Below are 25,345 nucleotides of genomic sequence, written 5' to 3'. Positions count from 1 at the left end.
TGACGTGCCGAGTTGTTCCATGAGGGGGTTGACAGCTCCTTGGCGGCAGCCCCCATCCCCATGACTGCCTGTGTCTGGCCTTCCCTGTAGCCTGCTCTGCCCTGTTCCCAGTCCAGCCAGACTCTCCCACGTGGCTCCTGGATACTGTCCTCTGTCCCTGCAATGTCATGACGTCCTGTCTTGCGAGAAGAGCGCCCTCTGTCGGCCAATATTCCTTGCTGCTTTAATGGGGAAGCTCTGCAGAACACAATCGAGAAAGCAAGGCCTTTGGAGTTAGATGGACCCAAGTTGAAATGCCAGCTGCAACTGACTTTACCTTTCTGAGCTTCAATTTCCAATTTCTGCCAAGGAGCTACTCATTAATCCCAGGTCCCCTTTCCCCCTTCAGTTGTTTTTATAGAGGTCCCTGGGACCACCCCTATCATGGCATAAACTGAGGCTCAGAGAGTTTCAGCGACTTCCCCAAGGTTAGGCATCAGTCATATAGATCCAGAGACAGGATTAAAAGCCAGCTCTCCTGAGTCCCTTGGAGGCTTTTCCTAATAGCACGAAGCATCGTGGGGCCGTGAGAGCCCAGGCAGGTCCTTCACTGCCCAGCGGTTAAGGAAGGTCTTGCAATTCCCAGTCCAACCTGCAATTTCACACTCTGACAGGGGATGATTCATTATGTGGGTAAAAACGAAAGCCACTGATAATAGAAGAAAATGCATTTTCAGTTATCTGGCTTCCTTGCTTGTTTGGCTCCACTAACTTTTTTTTTGGCTACACCAATGCAGGATCTTAGTTCCTCAACCGGGGATCAAACCTGCACCCCCTGCATTGGAAGCGTGGAATCTTAACCACTGGACGGCCAGGGAAGTCCCTGGCTCCACTAACTTTTTTTCTTTAATTATTTTATTTATTTTATTTATTTATTTTTGGCTGTGTTGGGTCTTCATTGATGCGCGCGGTCTTTCTCTAGTTGCGGCGAGCGGGGGCTACCCTTCATTGCAGTGCGCGGGTTTCTCATTGCGGTGGCCTCTCTTGTTGCGGAGCATGGGCTCTAGGTGCATGCGCTTCAGTAGTTGTGGCATGCGGGCTCAGTTGTTGTGGCTCGCGGGCTCTAGAGCACAGGCTCAGTAGTTGTGGCCCATGGGCTTAGTTGCTCCGCGGCATGTGGGATCTTCCTGGACCAGGGCTCGAATCCCTGTCCCCTGCATTGGCAGGCGGATTCTTAACCACTGCGCCCCCAGGGAAGTCCATCCACTAACTCTTTACCAGGGATATTGCTGCCGTTCCTGGACAAATTCAGTTGCCCCCTTTCTTCTTCTTTTTTGACGATGGTGATCATACCTGATGGCTAATGTTTTATGCTCATTTATTATGGACCAGGAAGTGTTCCCAGCATTTCACGTGCACTATCTCACCCACTTCTCACAGACTAAGAAATGGCTGTTAGTATCCCTATGTCTTACAGACAAGGCACAGAAATGACACACTCGTCAGGGTCCCAGAGAAGGAGCAGAGCCGGGAGCCGGACCAGAGTCTGTGTGACGCCGGATCCCAAGGTCTTAACCCGAGGTCGGCACGTTATGGCCCAAGGCCAATGCGGGCCATCGCCTGCTTTTGTAAAGTTTCCTGGGAACACAGCCATCCCATTCATTTCAGTATTGCCTGTGTTGTCGGCTACAACGGCAGAGTAAGCTGGGCAGATCATATGGCCCACAGGGCTGGAAATGCTTACTGTCTGGCTCTACAGAAAACGTTTACCAGCCTCTGCTTGTAACATTATGCAGTACTGCCTCTTTCATTTGACTTGGTTTCTAAAAGAAGAACTTAAAATAGAGGGGGGAGCTGGGGAGAAAGAACTCACTCAGATTGAGCCTTACTGTGTGCCAGGAAATGTGCTGGTTAATTGCTTAAGTTTACTGAGGAATAAGAAAAAACAGACAAGCTGGAAAACTAAATTTTGAACAGTCTTTTCAATACCTCTTTAAAAGAGAGCTGGAAATATGTGGTTCTAAATATACATACACATATATATGCATTTGCAAATATAGTAATAATATAATTACATTGACATGGATCTGATAAATGTACTAGACATTAACATATTATATATACAACAGATGCATATTACAAATTTTGCCTGTTTCTTCAACTGGAAAGTTTTCTTTTAAAACTGTGGACTGTTGGGAATTCCCTGGTGGTCCAGTGGTTAGGACTCAGTGCTCTCAGTGCTCTCACTGCTGAGGGCCTGGGTTCAATTTCTGGTCAGGTAACTAAGATCCCACAAGTGCACGGCGAGGCCAAAAAGCTAAATAAATAAAACTATGGAATGTCTTCCCTGAGTCACTTTTGAAGCAGAAATTTGGGATTTGTAGTCTGAAGCCTGCTGTAGCTAGAGAACTATTTATCTATCAAAGTTTCTCTAAGCAGCGTTTTACTACTTGTCTTATGATTGATTCCTTGGTCTTAAATCATTCTTCTCTGGAGATGCTGCTTTACTTTTATAAGTTGAAAGGTAAATTTGGTGCATGATGACAGTCTGGTGGGTTTTATTTGAGCATGTCATAACCTTTAAAACAACTTTCACTCTGAGTACATAGTGATGCTTATGCTAAAGTCTCAGTAAGCATACTGTCCAGGAAATTTGATTGTTTGCAAGTATCAGAAAACCAACTAAAACTAGCCTAGGCAAAAAAAAAAAAAAAAAAAAAAAAAGCTCATGGAACTGAAAAGGCCAAAAGCTGCAGCTTAGGCCCAGCTGGATCCAGGCGCCCAAATCATGGTCAGGAATCTGACTCTTTCTTCCCTGTTAGCTTCCCAATCTCAGACAGACTCTTGCCTCACCTGTAGGAAAGTGGCCACCAGCAGCCCCAGCACCCTACAAAGTAGCAGTTCCAGGGATAGAGCCAGCATCTTCATTGACAGTGGCTTGGATCACGTGGCTTCCCCTGAACCAATCACTGAGGCCATGGGCCAGGAATGCTCTGATTGGCCAGGCCTGGTTTATGGTCTCACCCCTGGGGTGGAAGGGTCAGAGTTCTATGGACTCAGGATTGTCAGGGAAAGGGTGTCTTCCCTGAAAAAAAATTAAGGTGCCCATCCAGAAGATGGAAGAAATGGATGCAGGGGAGGCAAAAACAAAGAAGATGTCCATGACATTAGGAAGCATTCCTATTGCCTAAGTGGAGCCTTCCTAACAGGATTTGCCACTAAGGATCTGGGGGGAGGAAAATGACGAATAATCCACTTTTCCATTGGAAAAGTCCCAGGCCAGTCTCCAAGGAAGCAGAGTTGCTCATTTCTCTCCTGTGGTGAACTGGTGTGATGAGAAGCTCAGAGTCAGGGCCTTAGTTGTCCATCCCCAAGAAGGGTGATGTTTCCACATTCCTGGGACCTCTGAATAGGGCCCGTTGTTGAGGAGGATGTGGCTTTACTGTACCGGGGGTTGAGAAGCCGGCAACTGAGTGAATGACCAGAGAGTATGGTGCCCTTCAGAACAAAGCCTCTTTCTGGTCAAGCTTTGTCATCTCCTACCTGACCTTGTAGGATTTCCTCTACCCTGTGCTCTTACAGGTCCCGTGGGGACTTACTTATGTGATGAGAACTCCTGAGGCTGGGTGTTTTATATCAAAGGCGATTTCCCGAGACCAGTGAAGTGGAGGGCACGGGGCAGCAGACAGCCTCAGGCTCGGCCTCTGCAGCAGAAACTCACACAAAAGGACCCCTGAGGCTGTGTTGTCACCAGATGTCTACAGGCGATGCAAATGACATCGGGGGAGGTGGAGACGGGAGCGCGGGCTGAACCCTTAGCATCCTGCTGAGACAGAACCCAGACTCGGTCAGGAACCAGGCCGCGTCCTGCTTCCTCTGGCAGACCACACCCTTTGTTACCAAATCAGAACCACGTTGCTCCTTCTCTGAACTTAGTTGATGATCATTCATTCATTCATTCATTCCGTCTCTCTATCTGGCAAGACCCAATTGAAGCAGGCCAAGTCTAGGGGTAGCAAAAGCTATTTGCAAAAATCCGGCTGTTTTCTCATTAGATTCTATTTCCCATTTTATGGACTGACCAGGAAGCTGATTAGAACTTGAAAGGAAAGGAAAAACCGTAAGATTGAAGATTTACAAGAAAATGGGAAAATTAGATGGGCCAGATCTCCTTTAACACAGCTGGGAAAAACCCAAACGAATGGCTTTTCTGAACAGCTCAAAGGGACTTAATTCTTTTAAGTTCCAAAACCTAAAAATAATGTATAACTTGGCGGTTCTGTGTTCTAAATGTATAACCCTGATTTCTCACACTGAAGCCCCGTACGTGATTTACCCTTTTCTTGGGGACATAGAATTATTACCCGTCTCTGAGTTACGGTGACACCCCGGTAGCTGTTGAGATAAAGGCCATTTGTCCTGGCACCAAGTAGCACCCTCTCCTGGCTTCTGAGATCTACTGGCCATGTTTTCTAGTCTCCATTCTGTCTTTCCAGGTCCATGGCTCCTCCATGCTGCGGTCAGTGTCCCTGCTCGCCACCATCACCCCTACCCCCCAGGCCCTTCCAGACCATGGGAATTAAGCTCCACATCTATGTATGTTAAATTTTTCTGTAAGGAAGCCGGTCTCTTCTCCCTCCTTTATGTATTTACTCACTAATGTATCTATGTCAGTATGGATCCATGTATACTGATTTTACACTTTGAATTATAATCCAATACTCATTAAATATTTCTTCGCTCAAATTCTTCCAGCCTTGGCCACTGGGAGCTCTTTCAGATTGCTTGCTGTGTCCTTGAGCATCTCCCCACCTTTTCGTTTTGGGCACTTGCTTACTCTCTGCTGTTACAAGATGCACCAGGCTTAGCATGTGTTTTCCCCATCCCAGCCCCAGAATCAAAGTGCTTTTTATTTACACTCCATTTGCCAACTGTTCAGCTCAGTCAGCGAACACCTACCATGAGTAGTAGGCACTCTGCTGGGTGCCAGCACAGCCAGAAATTGCTGGTAAATATTTAATGACCAGCTCTCTGGAAAAAGTAAAGTACATGGGTGCATAGCATAAGGTTTACTGATATAAAGAATGTGTATCACAGTCTTTCCATGTAACAAGAAATGCAGTACTCTTTCTTGTAAATTCTATATAGCCAGCTGAGTCTCACAGAATGCTTTCATTGACTTTAGGTGAACTCTTGTATCCATAGCCAATTTCTCATTGCAGTTGACGAATGAGAGAGTTCCCAACCTGAGCACTCGTGGGTATTTTTGGATATTTTGGATTTATGAATAATACAAGTGAAAAAAGAAAGACGTTAGAACTTCACATGTTCATCAGTGACATGAGTGACTTTGTTGCTGCATCAGATAATAATTTTTAAATACTGGAAGAACGTTTCCCCAATTTTTTGCTCTATTCATAACATAACGGCTAAGACACAACATGCTTTTGTATAATCTGCATTGTTAACATTTTCTCCATTACCGTCTTAAGTCTAGGCAATCAACAAAACAAACAAACAAACAAAATCAAGCTCTACATGAACCACCATTATCAAACATATTTATAGAACTTTTTAAAAACCAAGCCCTCATTTATAACATTTCCTGATTTGTATGGTGTAATACGCCCTCCACGGTCAATTTCAAGCTCCCAATGACACATCCCTGAATACAGAGAAGGAAAGAGAGGTGTGGTAACACATTACTATGTAACATTTCCAACAGAAACATATAGTAGAGTGAAATAACCTCAAGAGCATAGGTAATAATAAAATAGAGTAAAATAATTAAGAAGAGGTGAGTTTTAAGTTTGTATCACCTTTTTTTCTGATATAATTTAATGGTAAATTTATGAAGTTAATTCTTATTAATGGCTGTGTTTATCAACCAGTTGGCAAAATTCCTGGACATTTAACAATCGGTTCTCGTGGGCGGGTACCAGCTGGCCCCAGCACTCCTCTGGTACAGCAGTGAACATACCACAGGTCTTCCCGGATGGAGGCTGGGGTCCTCTGAGCTGCTTCCAGGGCGTGGCATGTACCAGATGAATAACACTTCCATAAGACAGTTGTCAGTGTTCCTAGAAAATCCCATTTCTAAGTAGCCCATGCGATGTCTTGTGTTTTTTCACACCATCTAATGTTCATTTCCTTTTTTTAACTCGGAAAATATCCTATCATTCACTAACCAATCATCTAAGATCCGTTTGTGAGTATGGAAAGCAGGTAATAAATCATGACTTCGAGTAACCTAGAAGTCCTAAGAGCACAGGTATTGGAGTCCAATAGTGTCACCACTTCCTGGCCGTGAGACGTTGGGCAAGTCATTTAACCTCTCTGAGCTTCAGTTTCTTAATCCACACAATGAGGGGTAAAATGCCTCCTGCAAGATTATTCTGGAGATCAGATGAGACCACATGCATTAAGTGCCCAGCACAGTCTGTGGCACATCTGTGGCTTCTCTACACAGTGGCTCATAGTCGTTGTATTGTCCACAATTACTTACAAATGGCAGAGCACATAACAAGCTCTCCAAGGGCAAGGTCTAAGTTTCCACCTTCTCTGCAGGCTCCAGGGCTTCCTGGCAGAATTCATGTGTACTGTAGGCACTCGATGTGCAAACTACTTCGAATTTTTTTTAGGGTCTCCCGTTCAACTTATACTCTTTTCAGGGTTAGAAGCAGATATTGGGGAAATAACACAAAGAACAAATAGATAATTTGAAAAAAAATAGATAGTGATTTCTTGAGTAAATCATTGACCTGTGTTTATTAAAGCTAATATAAATTCAGCCGTGGATGTGGTCATGGTTAATCCAGGTGGTTGACAACCTGCTTTTTTTTTTTTTTTTTTTGGTACACGGGCCTCTCACTGTTGTGGCCTCTCCCGTTGCGGAGCACAGGCTCCAGACGCGCAGGTTCAGTGGCCATGTCTCACGGGCCTAGCCGCTCTGTGGCATGTGGGATCTTCCCGGACCGGGGCACGAACCCGTGTTCCCTGCATCGGCAGGCGGACTCTCAACCACTGCACCACCAGGGAAGCCCCAACCTGCTATTTTAAAGGTAGTATGGAAAAGAAATCAGGAGTATCACATATGCTACCTCAAAAACAAAACAAAAAACCCAACCATGGCAACATACCATATGGTCAGAGAACAGACACAAAGAAAGAGAAAAGGCATTAGCGTGTATTTTTAAACTAAAGTTTCTAAAAACAGACTTGAAGACTTCCCTGGTGACACAGTGGATAAGAATCCACCTGCCAGCGCAGGGGACACAGGTTCGAGCCCTGGTCTGGGAAGATCCCACATGTCGCGGAGGAACTAAGCCCATGTGCCACAACTACTGAGCCTGCGCTCTAGAGCCCACGTGCCACAACTGCTGAGCCCATGTGCCCCAGCTACTGCAGCCCATGCGCCTAGAGCCCACACTCCGAAACAAGAGAAGCCACCACAAGGAGAAGCCTGCCCACCACAACGAAGAGCCCCCCGCTCGCCGTAACTAAGAAACCCTGCACGTAGCAACGAAAACCCAACACAGCCAAAAATAAACAGAATTAAATCTAAAATAAATAAATAATACAAACAGACTTGTTGATAACTGACCTTGACCCCATGCTTCCTGTACAGCCCAAAACCTTGACCTTCCCTCTGATAAAGCAAGCCAGCAAACTAGAGAAAACCAACTTTAACCATCCAACTAAAGCTACCCTCAACCAACATGCTTCAGAGAAAAAGAAAAAACCAAAACTTTATTTTTTTAATTTTTAACCCCGAAGACCTTGGAGTCTCTGCTGCGTTTATACATCTTTGGCTCCTTCCCCCTAGGGGCCCTATCGTTCGGCTCTATGTGCTGCAAGCGACAGAAACCAGCTCTAGCCAGCCTCAGGGATGGAACACTTCAGGGTAGCACCCCAGGCAGGGCTCAAAACCAGCTTCCTTATTTTCCCCACCATGTTCACAGCAGCATAGTTATAATAGCCAAGAGGTAGAAACCACACAAGTGCCCATGACGCTTAATGAATAAACAAAATACACTCTAAACTATATAAATAAATGGAATATTATTTAGCCTTAAAAATGAAGGAAGGGCTTCCCTGGTGGCGCAGTGGTTGAGAGTCCGCCTGCCGATGCAGGGGACACGGGTTCGTGCCCCAGTCCGGGAGGATCCCACATGCTGCGGAGCAGCTGGGCCCGTGAGCCATGGCCACTGAGCCTGCGTGTCCGGAGCCTGTGCTCCACAACGGGAGAGGCCACAGCAGTGAGAGGCCCACCTATCACAAAAAAAATAAAATAAAAAAAAAGAAGGAAATTTTGACATGTTACAACATGGATGAACCTTGAGGGCATTATGCTAAGTGAAATACGCCAGTCACAAAAAGACAAGTACCATGTGATTTCACTTATTTGAGGTACTTGGTACTTAGAGTAGTCCAATTCATAGAGACAGAATGTTGGTCACCACGGGCTGGGTGGCAGAGGGAATGGGGAGTTGTTCTCTAATGGTTAATAGAGTTTACGTTTTGCAAGACGAAAAAGTTCTGGAGATCCATCTCACAGGAATGTGAATATACTTAACACCACTGAACTGTATACTTTAAAATGGCTAAGATGATAAATTTTATGTTGCAGGTTATTTACCACAATTTGAAAAATAAATAAACAGCTTCCCTCTCTCCATGTCTGGGCTCCACTCCCTCATGCTGGCTGCATTCTGAAGTCCCACCAGGTCACTCCAGATCCTGGTGTCCAGCCAAGTCTTCTTGGGTCTCCTTGGCTCTGAGTGGATCACTTGTCCCACCACTGAACCAATCAGTATGTCCAGGGAGTGTGAAAGGTTTATTGCTTAGCCCCACCCAGAGCAATAGGCGGACAGATTAGAAGGGAGATTCCTGGAATTTCCAGAAGAGCCAGGTGGGTTGCGGCCTGTCCACTACGGCAGTGAACCACTTGAGGCATGAGATATGACCACTCCCTTCAGCACCCTGGCAGTTAGTGGGCAGTGAGGCACATCTACCTGAGCATCCCAGCACAAAAGGGAATTCCTCCACACTACCCGTGGTCTCTCGATTTGTTTTCTATCAGGCGGGGGTAAAACATATTCAAATTTCCCCCTTCCCACCTTCAGCCCTTTCATTCGATAAATCTTTATTAAATCGATGAGGAAAGGTTGTAGGAATGATTGAGGCAAGACAGCCCCAGAGGAGAGGATGGGAAGGGATCGGATGGATGGAGAAGTGAGTGCAAGGCAGGAGCAGGACACCTCAGCTTCTGAAAGGAGAGAAAGGAAGAAAGCTTAGGTGGAGACCAAGGTGCCCACAGTGGAGAGAAATTCGAATCTTCACATAAGGTAACAGAGTTCTGGAACACTGCCAAGTCCGTTCCTAAAACAGGTTTCAACGGGGCCAGTGTCATCATAAATGCTGGGCCAGGTGTCACCAGGCAATTGGAGTTTGATTTTCCCGAACAGTGTTCTCCCTGACTCCAAAAAAGTCTTCAGGGGAATTCACCGGATTCTTGACTTGGCTGGGAAAGACTGTAGCTAAAAGACTGGTTTGGGAACCTGAGTGAGTGGAGAACCTTCCTCTTGAATACAATCCAGCTGGAGCTATAGGAAGTTCTGTCTGCCAGTGCTCCTATTTCGGAAGCATTCTGTCCTGTTTCTCATTACGTGTCTGCAGTCTGCAGAAAGAGAAACGTGACCGCCACAGGCGGCAAACCTTTGAACTTAGCTTCTTCCTTGAAAAGTGTGTTTTTTTCTGCCAAGAGACTGGGGGCGGGGCAGAGAAGGGAGAGAGAGACAGAGAGGGAAAGAGCTTTCCAGAACCCCAGTCCCACCACCCTCTCCACCACCACCTGAGCTTGGTGAAGTCCTTAACCTCTCCAAGCCTCATTTGTAAGCTAGGAATAAGGAGAGCTCCTCCCCTTCAGGGCTATCGCGAGAAATCGGTGAGTAATTACAGTAAATGGTAGCATTCACGATGTCACGGTTTAACCACTAGGCTCGGGGAGGGATGGCCACAACAGCATTAACCAAGACAAAGCCAGGTGTCAGCACCTCTCAGCATTTGCTTCTCCCGGTGTAGATGGATTTTGATGTGCTCTCTAATGAAAGTAGCTACAGACATCTTCCACTGGATCAGATGAAAAAAGGTTCCCTCGATAGATATTTATGGAGCGTCTGGCAAGAATCAGATGTGGCAGATGTTGAGGATCACAGGTTAATGAGCCACTTGGGTTTCGAGCCAGTTGGGGTGCCTGCCACCCCAGAGCTCTCGGCTTCGGGGAACAGGTGGAATGGGAGTGCCAGGGAGATACACAGTGTGGATGTGTGTGTCCTGGAGAGCTGGGCTTGAATCTCGGAGATGTGTTCATTCATTCTTTCAACCAGTATTTAAGGACCTACTGTGTATGAGCCAAGGGTTTATTCTAGGAGCTGAGGATACGGTGCTGAGCAAGGTAGACAAAAAGCTGTCAGCCTCTCAGAGCTCAGAGGTGGCGTTGTACCAGCTCAGACGCTCACTGCCAAATCTGTGATCCTGGGAAAGTCACTAGGTCTTGCTCAGCCTCGGGCTCGTCACAGAGCATCAGGGGTATTAAATGAGGTAATGCATGTGAATCTCTTGACTGGGTGCCTGGCACGAAGGCTGCACCCAATAAATGGTGGTGCGATAGTGTGCAAGGTGACCCATGGTGGGGACCGCCATCCCAAATTTGGGGAGAGTGTGGGAGGGCTTCCTGGGAGAAGTGACTTATACGCCGAAATCTAGGGCAGCAATTATGTCGCCGGGACAGAAAGGTGAAGACCACCCCAGCTGCTCGTAACCTCCCCTGACCCTCTTGTCTGCCCCTGCAGGTCTCCTTCCCATGGGTGAGGGGCCCAGCACCTTGGCCAAGGCCACAGCCACCTTGGGCCACCCAGCAACTGAACCAGTCACCCTCACCAACACAGACCCCCTTCTACCCGGGCATCTGGCCAGCGCCAGTGCAGAGGAGCTGGTCGCAGGGGTCCCCCGAGCCCCCCATGGTCCCACCAGCCTCCCACAGGCAGCCCATGAGTGCCAGCAAGAAGATGTTCTCCTTCGAGGTGGACAGAGCCGCCCACAGCGTTCCCATCATCAGGCAAGGTACTCATGGGCGCTTCCTTGGTGGCTTAGGGGAGGGGCTTTTGCTAGGAGGATGGGTCTCAGTTTCTGCTTTCCCCTTTTTTTTAAAATTTTTATTGAGGTTCAGTTGATTTACAGTGTTGTGTTAGTTTCAGGTATGCAGCACACTGAATCTGTTCAACATATACATGTATCCACTCTTTTTTAGATTCTTTTCCCATATAGACCATTACAGAGTATTGAGGAGAGTTCCCTGTGCTATCCAGTAGGTCGTCCTTAGTTATCTCCTTTATGTATAGTATTGTGTATGTCAATCCCTCTCTTCCAATTTATCCCTCCCCCCTCTTATTCCCGGTAACCATAAGTTTATTTTCTACATCTGTAACTCTATCTCTGTTTTGTAGATAAGTTCATTTGTACCTTTTTTTAGATTCCACATATAAGCAATATGGTATGATATTTGTCTTTCTCTGGCTTTTGCTTATGTTCTCTGGTTCTGAAGTAGAACATAATCAGATGTGAAAAAATTGGGATAAGCAGAAAGTTAGAAAACAGTAAAAGATAAGCTGTCACCCTTATCACCAGAATTCTCCCTGTTGACTTTTTGGTACAAACTCCTCCAAGACTGTGCTCTGCCCATCTGCACACGTCAGTACCTCTGTGGTGAGTGTGTGTGTGTGTGTGTGTGTGTGTTTGTACGTATATATGAATATATATGAATGTGTATCAGAATCTAAATTTATATACTTCGACTCAGATGTACAGACATATTGGTAACTGAAATCCCTCTTGCCTTAGGAGGTTTTTAAATATTTTATTACCATTTTACAGGTAAGAGGAGACTGAGGCTTATGGAGAAAATTACTTCTCCGGATGTTATGTATTCAATCTAATCAAAATAACGCTTTTCAGTCAAATTTAAGGCTGGTTATCTCAGTGACTGTCACTCACAGCCTGGTCACTTTGGGGACACACAGCCATCAGGGTTTCCTTCTCCCCCCTCCCCCCGAGAAGGCCTCAGGCATTTGGGCAGGAGACTTCCTGTCTGTCACCATCCTCTCGGCCTTGCCAGCCTTACTGGCAGAGTAGCTGGCTCGACTTAGTCCCTGGCATGATTCGCAGGTTTCTTCTGTGGCCACTGGTGTGAAGGTCCCATTCTCTGTTTTCTGCGTCCCAGCCCCAGACCCCTCTGAGTCCCCAGGTCTCTCGATGCCTCCACACCCTTCCCTGGTCTCACTCAGGACCACTCACCTAGTCACTTCCCTCAGCCATTCAAATAATAGTTATTATTCTGAAATATACAGACTAAGGGGCAAATGAAAGGTATCTCTGCAGTTTACATAATCATCATCATCATCTAAGGAATGCTCATGTACCTACGACCCAAGTTAAGAAATTACTCAGCCATTTCCCCCCAGCATTTTAATGTGAAAACTTTCAAACCTACAGCAAAGCAAAAAGAATTTTACAGAGACACCTCTCCTCCTAATTCTACCGCTAACACTTTGCTGTACTCTTTATTACATTTCTGTCTACCCATCCTTCTTGTCCTGCATTAATCCATCTTATTTTTTGGATGCATTTCAAAATAAATAGCACACATCTGTAGTCCTCCCCCTAAATGCTTTAGCACATATACCATTAACTAGAATTCAACATTTTTGTCTCCTTCATGTAAAATGAACACACAATGTGTATTAGTTATCATGATTGCATAACGAATTCTCCCCAAACGTAGCAGCCTAAAGCAAAATCAAACATGTGTTATCATCTATACGGTTTCTGTGGGTCAGGAATTTGGCAGCAGCTTAGCAGGACAGCTGTGGCTCAGGGTCCCTCGTAAGGCTGCAGTCATCTGAAGGCTTGACCTGGGCCGGAGGACCCACTTCCAAGACGGCGTGCTCACATGGCTGTCAGCAGGGGGCCCTGGTTCCTCACCACATGGACCTCCCCAGAGAGTGGCTCGAGCGTTCTCAGGACACGGCAGCTGCTCCTCCTGAGCAAGTGATCCTGGAGGACAAGATGGAAATGGCAACATCTCTTGTGACTAAGCTTCAGAAGTCATGCTCTGTCATTGCTGCAATATCCTGCTGGTTACACGGGGCGTCACCCTCCAGTGTGGGAGAAGACTACACACGGGCCTGAAGACCAGGAGGCGGGGATTATCAGCAGTCATCTTGGAGGCTGGCTACCACAGCCTGCCCTCGGGTCCTCAATGATTCACACTCCTCCTCCTCTCTCCAGAGGCCCCCCAAAATCTCACCCCAGTAACAGCATCGGCTCAAATTCCAGAATCTCGTCTAAATCAAATCCAGGTACAGATGGGGCTCATGGGTGTAGTACCTTACATTCAGCTCATCAAGCACTACTTCCAGAAATCTGAAGACCTCTGAACAAAGGGTCTGTCCCTCACACACCCAGCATATATTGGTGGGACAGACATAGCATAACTGCTACATACACTCCTCTTGTTCCAAAAGAAGAAAAACAGGAAACACACAGGAGTCCCTGGCCCAAAGCAGTTCTGAAGTCCAGCTGGGAAAATATCGGCAGTTCCTTGATTGGGCTTCAGTCGAACTCTTGTCCAGAAATGACTTTCCAGGGCTCTTGGCTCTGCCCGCTGGTCCCTGAGTTCTGCCTTCTGAGTCGTCCTCCCTTTCCTATGAAAGGTGTCCCATGGATGTGGCTGCATAGTTTTATAGCCTGCTTCCTGCCTGTAGAAGCTTGGGGGTCCAGACGCTTCTTTGACTTTTGTGGGTCTCTGTCAGTCTGAGTTGGCAGTGCTTCTTATTGGGGTTCATCCTATTAGGCAAAACCCACACCCACAGATTTTTTTGGACCCAAGCCCTTCCACCATGGACTTCTGCAAAGACTGACAAAGGACCAAAGCTTCTTAGAAGCCCAGTTCTTTGACCGAAGGGTTCTCCTGGACACTGCCCTGGATCTGTATTCTTAACAAAGGATTTTACAACCACACCCTCAGCTTCTTCTCTAGACTGTGTTTTCTTGAGAGTGCCCTTGATTTGATCTTTGCCCAGAACCTGTTTCTTACATTTCATTTGCCACCGGGGGAGGCAGGGAATTTTCAAGCCCAGAGCATTGCCCTGGTTTAACAGCCCTTCCTTTAACTGTCTCTCCCCCTCACATTTCACTAAAAGTAGCAAGAAGTAACCAGGCAGCACCTTCCAAGACTCTGTCTGGGACTCTCTCTAGCTAGACCATTCAGCCTCATCACAAACATTTTCTACCTTCCTCTTGACCACAGGCAACGTGTTAGGAACCCTTCTGCCACCACCTAACAAGGATCCCTTAACCCCAGTAACATTTTCCTCACTTTCCTGGAACCCTTCCCTCACTGCCTCCTCAAAGGCCATCGGGCTTCTACTAAGACTATTGAGGCTTTCTCAAAGACTCTTGGCCAAAGTCCTCCAGCTTCTGGCCACTGTTCCATCCCAAACCACTCCACATCGTAGGGTTTTTGTTAAATTTTGCACCACTCCTGGTGCCCAAACCTGTATTTGCTACTTATTGTTGCATAACAAATTACTGCAGGATGTAATGGCCTAAAACAACAGTAAACATTTATTATCTCCTAGTTTCTCTGAGTCAGGAAGTTGGAAATGGCTTAGCTGGGGGATTCTTGCTCAGGATTGTCCATGAGGTGGCAGTAATGGTGGTGGCTGGGCTGTGGTCCTCTGGAGGCTTGTCTGGGGCTGGAGGACCCACCTCTAGGATGGGTCACTCCCATGGCTTTTGGTAAGAGGCCTCAGTTCTTCACTAAGTGAACCTCTCCATACGTTGCTTGAGCATCCTCAAGCTGCCAGCTCCTCCAGACAAGTGGTCCTAGAGAGTGAGGCAGAAGCTGCAATGTCTTTTATGATCTAACCTCAGGAATCAAACTGTGTCATTTCTGCAATATCCTTGGTTACATAGAGAAGCTTTGTTACGGACTGAATTGCATTCCCCCCAAATTCATATGCTGAGGCCTCAATCCCAATATCGCAGAATGTGACCATATATGGAGATAGTGTATTTAAATAGATGATTGGGTGGGCCCTAATCCAAGGGCTGGTGTCCTTGTAAGAAGAGAGAGAGAGACGCCAGGGATGCACGTGCACAGAGAAAAGGGCATGTGAGGACACAGCAGGAAGGTGGCCGTCTGCAAGCCAAGGAGAGAGGCCTGACCCTGCCCACACCTTGATCTTGGACTTCCAGCCTCCAGAACTGTGAGAAAATGAATTTCTTTTGTTAAGACTTCCTATGGTGTTTTGTTATGGCAGCGCAAGCTAACTAATATAAAGTCCATCCAGTATTGGAGAGGATGATGCAAGGGTCTGAATACCAGGAGACAAGAATCAGTGGGGCCATCTTGGAGACTGGCTACCACACCATGAAAGGTGTAGATCTTGAGTGTGCTCATTGAGTTTTGATGGTCGTGTACACCTATGTAACCCAAACTCCTATCAAGATATAGAACATTACCATCACCCCAGAAAGTTCCCTCATGTCCCTGCCCAGTCAATTCCCAGCCCCAGGCCCCAGAGGCACCCACTCTTCTGAATTCTCTTCCCGCCATGGATTAGATATTCCTGTTCTAGAATCTCAAGTACACAGAACCATGTAGTACATGTTCCTTTGTGGAAGGCTTTTTTCACTCAGCATAGTATTTCTGAGATTCATTCATTTTGTTGTATGGATCATGTTCTGTTTTATGAACATATATACAGGGTTTTGGGGGTTGTTTTTTTAATGCGTCCTTTGGACACATGGCACATGGGCTGTTTCTTTTCTTTTTTTCACTCCACCATTTAAATTTTTCCACTGTAATCACCGGTTTCTCCAGTGCCATGTTGAACTTGGGGCTTCTCTAAAGGACTTGCATCCCCCCTGGAGAAATGAAGGATGATTCGTATGGCTTAGATTCCCTCACATCTACCTGGGCTCTATCTCCTCAGCCTCTCAGCCAGGTCTCATGTTTCCAAACGTTTGCCCTCGTTCCCCTGACACACTCCGCGTCCTCAGAAAAGGACTTTCATCTTCCCGTGTCATGGGGAGTTCCTTTCTGTCTGGGCCTCTCTACTCCACGCTTTAGAGAAAACTCTGTGCTCCAGTCCTCCATGCTGTCTCTTGACAGAAAACACCTCTTTTTAAGGGTTCCGAGAAAGCTCTTTCCTCTCTTAGCAAAGCTGGGCTCTTCCAATTAAATTGGTTTACTGTTAGACTGTCACCTTGCTTTAGACTTGAAAAATTCTATTTGAAAACCCAAAGCCAAGGATTTATTTACTGCAGATCAGGTCAGGGTTTCTCAATCTTGGCACAGTGACAGGTGGGTCGCATAACTCCTTGTTGAAGGATCTGTCCTGTCCACTGTAGAGTGTTTAGCAGCATCCCTGACTCCTACCCACCAGAGATACCAGTAGCAACACCACCACCCCCCCCCAACTGTGGTTCTCAAAAATGTCTCCAGACGTTGTCAAAAATGAAAACGTCATTTTGCCTGGGGGAAAAATCACCCTGTTCTAGTTAATACTCATCCTTCCTTTACCACAAGGCAATAAAACGTCAGCTCCAAGGCCAAATCTTAATGGCAAGAGCTCATGGGAGGTGGGGAAGAATTACTGAGAAAAGAAAATATGTGGAGTGATCTATGAAAATAGCATCCTGATTCATATATATATATATATTTTCACAATAATGGGATCATATGAACCTAACATAGGTAACCTTCTTTTTTTTTCCTTTTTTGGCTGTGCCACTCAGCTTGCAGGATCTTTGTTCCCCAGCCAGGGATGGAACCTGTGCCCCCTGCAGTGGAAGCACAGAATCCTAACCACTGGACTGCCAAGGAATTCCCTACCTGTTTTTTAAAATTCAATAATATATCATAAACATCTTCCCACTTCAATACATTGACTGCATAGTGGTTAAAAGCATAGGCTCTGAACCCAACAAACTTAGGTTCATCCCTTGACTCTACCACTTACCAGCTGTGTGTCCTTGAGCAGATGACTTGACGTCTCTGTGCCTCATACCTCTCACGTATAAAATGGAGATGGGAATAATAATGCCTATCTCACTGGGTTGTTATGAAGACGAAATCGTATCCTGAGTGTAAGTGCTGAGCACAGCGCCAGGTGCATAGCGAACATTCAGTAAATATTAAAATATTTAATATTTTAATATTTAAATTTTAATATTTTAATAATTTTAATATTTAAATTTTAAATATTAAAATTTAAAAATTAAGTTATTACCTAACCATGATTGTTATTTAACTTTTATTTACAACTTACAATGTCTGAAAGACACAGTTAAGGTGCACACATACTGCCCCTGCTGCAGACTGGTGATTATTGGAGCGCACCAGGACAGCTGGGGGTTGTTAAAATATTAAAGTAACTTCCCTGCCCTTTGGCCAACAGCTCATGCCCGAAAATTCTTAAAGTGCCTGCGTCCCCATATCCGCCTTCCCACTGCCCCAGCCCTCCCGACCCTCCCTGGGGCTTCTCCCCACTGGGACCTCCGAAGGATCCGGCAGCTAGAGTTAAGCCGGTTTGGTCATACATGGCCCTTAGGTTCTTTCTGATAAATAACAGTAGCCGGTAAAGAAGTTTGGGGCAGGTGAGGTGTAACTGCTCCCGCACCTCCCTGCCTGGGTGTAAGGAAAGCGAGTCTCAGAGCAAATTCTAGCCCCACAAAGACTTTCGGTAAACACACCTTCCCTAATAAAGGGACCCCATCGATCAGCCTGTTCTGTAAGTTTGATGAAGTCCCCCCTCCGGCCATCATCTTGCGGGGAAGGGTCCCTCAAGACAGCCACGACAGGGTTGCAGAGGCAGCCGGAGTCACCCCTAGAGATGGCATCAGATGCCAGAACTCTAAGCTGAGACTGGACTGGGGCCCATTTAGGGTCAGACCCCGTGGCCCTCCCTGGGGACACAGGCCAGGCAGTACCTTCCTCCAGTGGGAGCCGATTTCTTGAGGAATCTGAGAACAGATGAAATCTTCCTCCTGAAAATTCAGTTTCCAAATTGAGATACACAATCAGTGTAAAATAAACCCCAGATTTCAAAGGCTTCATGCCTCGAAGGAAAAGAATATAAAATATCTCCATATTTTTTGTAGATTACGTGTTGAAATGATGCTTTTTAATGTATTGGGTTAAATAAAATTGATCATTAAAAATTCCTCTCTTCTTTTTACCTTTTTAACGTGACTACGAGAAAATTGAAAATTGCATTCTGTAGCTCCCTTTATTTCTCTATCAGGCACGGCTGCTATAGTCAGTTAGGACTTTGCTGCTCAGGATCCAAGAGAGTCAGATGGGGGCAGTGAGCTTCAAATAAAAGTTTTCTAATCATGGACCTAGTTGGGAGGTGGAGGGAGAGAAAATGGGCAGCTGCTGAAGTTCCAGGCCCTTGTGTTCCTCGTGCCCCAGGAAACACTGTGGCCAGGGCTGCTCATTCAACACGCAAGGCTGTGCATTCTCTGGGCACCACAGGCCATCAGCTATGTCCACTAGAGGTTCTGGGGTCCACAAACAGGTTTGAGACCTGGCTGGGGGGCAGGAATCTTTGACTCTAAAATGCATAAATAAAAAATACAGAAGCAAAATGAATAAATGATGAATGTCCACAAACATGACAGTGTGTGCTTCATTCATCATTAATGTTAATACTCATTAAAGTTTCATCACCACTGAAAACAATTTGTTCAGTTTCTCACTTCACAAGAAGATAAGAATGTGCAGTGACTGTCCAGAAACCATAGTCGCTTGGAAATTTAAAATATGCTGCTTGGGCCCAAGTGATCTCACACGTAGAATTATAGAAATCTTTACAAACGTTTCTACACCAATAAAAAGAAATGTATTCAGTGTTGATGTGAGTGAATTGCGAGATGTCTGATGTGATACAGAGTGGGGTCCCCAAACACAATGCCATAATCCCTGAAAGTCATATAAAAAAGTCTTGTAATTCTGGGGTAAATAAGAAAAAAATATAGGAAAGCTTAAATGTCTATCAAGTGGATCCTAGTTAAACACGTTTGGCACACTTGGACAATGGACCACAATGCTACCCTGGAAAAGAACCAAGTACAGCTACAAATACTGACATGGGGAGATGTTTTTGATATTGTTAGCTGAAAAGTAAGCTGGATAAGAATCTCTGTCATGTAAATGCATTTTTGTTTTTTGACAAGATATGACTGCAATAAAAAATATAGCTAATGTTTAGCGCTAAATGCGCTACATGAGGGGTCAGCAAACTTTTCCTGTAAAGAGCCAGATAGTAAATACTTTAGGACTTGTGGGTCACATGGTCTCTGCTGCAACTACTCAGCTCTGCCTTTGTAGCTGGAAAGCAGCCATAAATAATATGTAAATGAATCACTGTGGCTGTGTTGCAATAAAACTTTATTTACAAACATAGGCAGAAGGCCAGATTTGGCCGCAGGGCCATAGTTTGCCAACCCCTGCTCTATATCATTATTCTATTTAATCTCCAGATAGCCCTTTATAACAGAGACTATCAGGGATCCTGAATTATGTATGTGGAAACGAAGGCTTAGAAAGAGCAAATGACTTGCCCAAGGTCATCAGCTCTTATGCGGCATAGAAAAAAGTCTGGAAAGAGGCACACCACAGTGCATCAGTGCAGTTAACGCTGGGGAAGAGAAATGAGGCAGCTCTTACCCTTTCCAGTCCTCCTGTAATGCTTTCAGTGCATAAGTCTCATGAATGTGAAGGTTAATCTGAAAATATTCTTTAAGACTTTGGGGAAACTCACAGTCTCCTCTGCATTCTCTGTTGATCTTGTGTGTTAGTGTGGACCAACGCGGCGGAACTGTCGGAACAATCAGTGGCCGAGGAAATTCCTGGGGCAGAGCCCTACAGAGAAATTTTTGTGGACCAGGACCTGTCCCAGCACGATAAGGTGAGGGGTCTTGGGGAAGCACAGAGCTACAGCAGCAAGAGGGACCATGGAGAGATTGCCACTGCCTCTTGTTCTCTGTGTCTCAAGGACTGTCCCTTTTTCCTACTTCCAAGAAACCACCTCTTCCTCCCAAGACATTCAGCCAGGTTTGGCCACTGCTCATTTTATCCCAAATAACATCTACAACTACAAGGTACTGAGCACCTACTGTGTGCTGGGCCATGTCCTGTGCACTTGACATTTATTAGCTCGTTAATCTTCACCAACTTCAAAATAGATTTTATCAGCCTCACTTTGCAGATGAGGAAACTGAAGCTCAGAGAGGTTCAGTGATGTGTTCACGGCTGCCCAGTGCAAGGAGCAGTGTTAGGATTCAAAGCGAGGTCTGGTTAGCTTCTCAGCGGGTACTTCTAACTCCCACACAGTAATCACTTGGTCAACCTTCAGTGATGGAACAGTGATGCAAAAACACGTTCCTAGCAGGAGGAATTGAGCCCTGAAGTCAGGGAGGCCTGGGCCAAGAGACTCGTTAAAGAACCAGAGAGGTTTAAAGCAGGGATGCAAGCAGAACAGGTGGATTCAAGCCATCCTGGGAAGGGCCCAGGTCAATTTCTCCCCACTTAGACACGACTCGAAAGTTACTCTAAAAGAAGCAGTCTATAATATCTCGCTTTCCTTCAGGGCCAGGGCCTGCTCCTGCAGCAATTCTCAGAGTTTGTGAGGAGGAGACCTACCTGGGGTTCTTGTCAGACACGGAAATCCAAACCTTCAGGAGGCAGGGGGTTCCAACCCAGGCATCCTGGGACCAGACTCTGAAAAATGTTGCAGAAAGGCGAGAAGCCACGCTCAGATTCTGTATTTATCGCTGTGTAACAAGCCATCCCAAAACTTAGCGGCTTCAAACAGCAATTCATTATTCCCCAGAATCTATGGGTTGACCTGGAAGGTTCCTTTGCTCGCGTCCCCTGGCCTCACTCATGCGGCCTCAGTCAGCCGCTGGCTTGGCCAGTTTGGTGGTCGGTCTCCATTGGCCTCCTTCCCACATCTAGGGCCTCAGCCAGGATGCCTGGACTGGTGCGCCCCTTTGTGCATGTGGTTTTTCATCACAGCACGGTGGTCTCGGGGTTCCCAGGGGGCCAGAGCAGAAGCTGCACAGCCTGTAAGAACTTGCCTGGAGATCATGCAGCATCACTTCCACTCCATTCCGTTGGTTAAAGCAAGTCATGGGGCCAGCCCAGACAAGAGGGTGGGGAAATAGACTGGATGGCAAAACTGCAAAGTATTTGTTGCCATTTTTCAACCTGCCTCAATTTTAACTTGGAAATATAGTGCAACCACTATAATTTTTTCTATTTATAGAAAATTTTTATAAGCCATTTATCATTTTTTCTATTTATAATAGAAAGAATTCTTTCTCTTTATAAGCCATTTCTACCCTAACTTGCCAGGACTCCTTCAAGTGACAATAAACAAATTAGCTTGAGGGGGAGCATCGATTAGCTCAACTTATTGGAAAATTTAAAGGACCACTAGCTTCAGGTATGGCTAGATCCAGGAGCTTGAATAATGTCATCAGAACACCTCCTCACTACCAACCTCTCCCCTCTGTTTCCCTCAGAGTCTGGCTTTCTACATGACGCTGGCTTTGTGTGTCAGAAAAGACAAACTCAGGCAAACAAGCCTACATATTTAAAGTTTATGATCCAAAAGAAGGCAAGATGCTCTCCCTCTGTAATCGATGTGTGAAATCTCTGATTGACCAGCTTGGGCCACATGCACATGGGGAGGTGGGACAGGAAGGAGCAGGGCACATGACTGACAATCCTACCCAGACCCCATGGAAGGAGGAACGCTCCCTCCAGAAGGGCAAGGGGACCCTCACCAGGAAAGCAGAACCCACAGCTGTCCACTGCCCTCTGCAAACTTCTTATATTCCAGCACTGGCACGGGGCCTGGCACTTAGTTGCTGCCCGATGAATGTTTGTTGCATGAAAAATGAATAAGCACCTGGCTGATCATAACAGGGTGAAACAGGGGAAACTGCCCAGGAGTAGGGAATATGTCTGATGCTCTCTCTTGAAGTTTTGCCACCAACTTTCACAAGGACCCAAAGGAAGGCCCCTGGCAGCAGCTGGCAATGTCAGACAGGCTTTCTCATGAGCAAGACCCTGTCCTTCCCCAGGTCACGGAGCTAGCAGGTCGTGAGGCTGACTGGACGGCTCTCCTGGGAATGAGCTGGCCCAGAAATTGCCCATTTACCTCCTCCCGTGACTGCTTTGGAAAAGGCCTCTGGGGAATTTTTTCTTCTTCTTCTTCTTCAGTTTTTCTGACATTTTATTGATAACGTCTGGTGAGAAGTTTGGGGGAATTTTTTTTTCCTTTTTTGGAAAACCTAACCAATTCTTTGGCTGCAGAGCTTTATCACTGGAGAGATGGAGGACAGGGTTAATTATACCTGTGGGTACAGTCTACCAGCAATTTTGTTTTTCCAGCCGAAAGTTGACATGAGCCCATGCAAATAAATCAGTATTCCTGTCTCATTTACTTTCCAGATTGAGTTACCTGGAAAAAATTCATACATGAATAGCCAAAAGAGGCAGGAAATATTAGAAGAGAGGAAAGGGAAAACAAATAGTTAAGAATGTTTTAACTTAAAACAAATAACACTCATTATAGGCAGAATGTGGTCAAACAGAATGTTGTTTTCCTAACTACCTTTCCTAGGTCCCCAGTGTGCTAGGCTATATATTATAAATGAAAACACTCTAAGTAAACTTTCTAGCAACAAAAGTTCCCAAGTGGGATGGTTGTTCTTAATATGAAAGTCTAATTCTCGGGGAAAGGAAAGTTTCCGTACCTGTGAGGTATAGACATCCATTACAGGAGTCTATATACACTTACCTCATTTTAACCCAATTCTTGTCTCTATGAGATTTTCGAAGTGACAGAGATAGCCTTGAAAGTCTGCTTTTTCCCTCCCTGCCTGCCCTCACCTTCCCAAAGAATGATACCATATTTTTCCTGTCTTTCTTTAAATGGGCTCAGCCTTACACCCAGACCCACACCTAGTAAATTTCCCATCTGGCCTCCACCCAGGATGAAATAATTCTGCTGCTGGGAAAAGAAGTCAGCCGTCTCTCCGATTTTGAACTTGAATCTAAATACAAAGACACCGTGATAGCAAGCCTGCAGAACCAAGTGGCCAACCTGAGCCAGAAGCTGTTGGAAACAGCTGCCTCCAGGCAGAAGGAGAGGGTGATCCCGCCCAAGTTTCAGGTTCTGCATGAAGAGGACGATGCCCAACAGAGAGAGATCCAGAGCTTGAAAAACCAGGTAGGGCTCAGAGACAAGTGGGTCGGGGCCTTGGGGTCACAACACAGGGTGACAGCTCTCAGGTAGAGCCTGGGGGGAGCCACCCGGGTAGTTAGAAATGGGCAGTGAGCACAGCATGGTGAGGAGTACAGTTCCAGGGAGTGCAGGGTTGGCAAGTTTCTAGCCTTGTAAGAACAATATTAGATTTGATTAAGTGCCTACCATGTTCAGGCCCCGGTGCAGGTGCTTTGGGTGCATTAGCTTATTTATTTATTTATTTATTTATTTATTTATTTATTTTATTTATTTATTTATGGCTGCATTGGGTCTTCGTTGCTGTGCACGGGCTTTCTCTAGTTGCAGTGAGCAGGGTCTACTCTTCACTGTGGTGCATGGGCTTCTCATTTCAGTGGCTTCTCTTGCTGCAGAGCATGGGCTCTAGGCACGTGGGCTTCAGTAGTTGCAGCATGAGGACTTCAGTAGCTGTGGCTCACGGACTCTAGAGTGTAGGCTCAGTAGTTGTGGCCCACGGGCATAGTTTCTCCACAGCATGTGGGATCTTCCTGGACCAGGGCTCGAACTCCTGTCCCCTGCATTGGCAGGGGGATTCTTAACCACTGCACCATGAGGGAAGTCCCCTCATTAGCTATTTAAACCTCAGTCTTCTGACACATGCCATTCTACAGATGAGGAGACTGAGGCACGCTCAGAGATGCCCAGGAGCTTGTTACAGCTTGCACAGCAAGTGAGAGACAGTGATGTGATTTGGGCTCAGCTCTGCCACCTTGTACACCTCATGCTTTCACACCCACTTTGCATTTCCACCCAACTCCTGTCGCTTCAGTGACCACTTCTCACACCCACCCGGACCCAGCCAGAAAGAGCTGGAGATGGGGAGAAGGAACCCCACAGTGTTCCAAACACTGAGGCCTTTATCAAACCCTGAAGGCAGCTGCTGGTTTATTTATAGGGAATTTCACCAAAAATTCTCCACCCAGAATGTCTGGATTTACCAGTCAACTTCCTTCCTCCTGAAACTAAATCCAAAAGAAAAAAAAAATTTTTCTTAAGTTTTAAAGAACTACTTTAAAATTGGCCACTGATCTGGTACATAAATTATATCTCAACAATGTTGATAAAAAAGCAATTGGAAATTGATGAATTTTGGCCTCAGTGCATAATTCTGCTTAAAACCGTAGTCAGATTTGGTTCAACATGACGGAGTAGAAGGACATGCTGTCACTCCCTCTTTCGAGAACACTGGAATCACAACTAACTGCTGAACAATCATCGACAGGAAGACACTGGAACTCACCAAAAAAGATACCCCACGTGCAAAGACAAAGGAGAAGGCGCAAAGAGACAGTAGGAGGGGCGCAATCCCAATGAAATCAAATCCCATCACTGCTGGGTGGGTGACTCACAAACTGGAGAACACTTATACCACAGAAGTCCACCCACTGGAGTGAAGGTTCTGAGCCCCACGTCGGGCTTCCCAACCTGGGGGTCCGGCAATGGGAGGAGGAATTCCTAGAGACTCAGACTTTGAAGGCTAGTGGGATTTGATTGCAGGACTTTGGCAGGACTGGGGGAAAGAGCGATTCCACTCTTGGAGGGCACACACAAAGTAGTGTGTGCATTGGGACCCAGGGGAAGGAGCAGTGACCCCATAGGAGACTGAACCAAACCTACCTGCTAGTGTTGGTGGGTCTCCTGCAGAGGCGGGGGGCAGCTGTGGCTCACCAAGGGACAAGGACACTGGCAGCAGAAGTTCTGGGAAGTATTCCTTGGCATGAGCCCTCCCAGACTATGCCATTATCCCCACCAAAGAGCCCGGGTAGGCTCCAGTGTTGGGTCACTTCAGGCCAAACAACTAACAGGGAGGGAACCCAGACCCACCCATCAGCAGACAAGCAGATTAAAGTTTTACTGAGCTCTGCCTACCAATGCCACAGCCAGCTCTACCCACCACCAGTCCCTCCTATCAGGAAACTTCCACAAGCCTCTTAGATAGC

The 25,345-nt window shown here is 46.2% G+C and overlaps 1 protein-coding gene across 1 annotated transcript in view; it reads left to right on the top strand.

Annotated features, from left to right (window-relative positions):
* LOC309797587 (forkhead-associated domain-containing protein 1-like) overlaps positions 1–12,171 on the top strand; it is a gene marked incomplete at both ends in the record, with an annotated part of 37,890 nt that extends 25,719 nt beyond the window's left edge. The window contains 2 exons of the mRNA XM_082646079.1: positions 10,833–11,103; positions 12,116–12,171. Coding sequence (XP_082502205.1) covers positions 10,833–11,103; positions 12,116–12,171 — 327 coding nt within the window. The remainder of the gene's footprint in view (positions 1–10,832; positions 11,104–12,115) is intronic.
* Between the last annotated feature and the right edge of the window lie 13,174 nt (positions 12,172–25,345).

The sequence above is a fragment of the Mesoplodon mirus genome (assembly GCF_964341445.2).
Source record: "Mesoplodon mirus genome assembly, contig: HAP1_SCAFFOLD_759, whole genome shotgun sequence".
NCBI lineage: Eukaryota > Metazoa > Chordata > Mammalia > Artiodactyla > Ziphiidae > Mesoplodon > Mesoplodon mirus.
The sequence above is the reverse complement of the archived record's forward strand: the minus strand, read 5'-3'. Positions and strand labels throughout refer to the sequence as shown.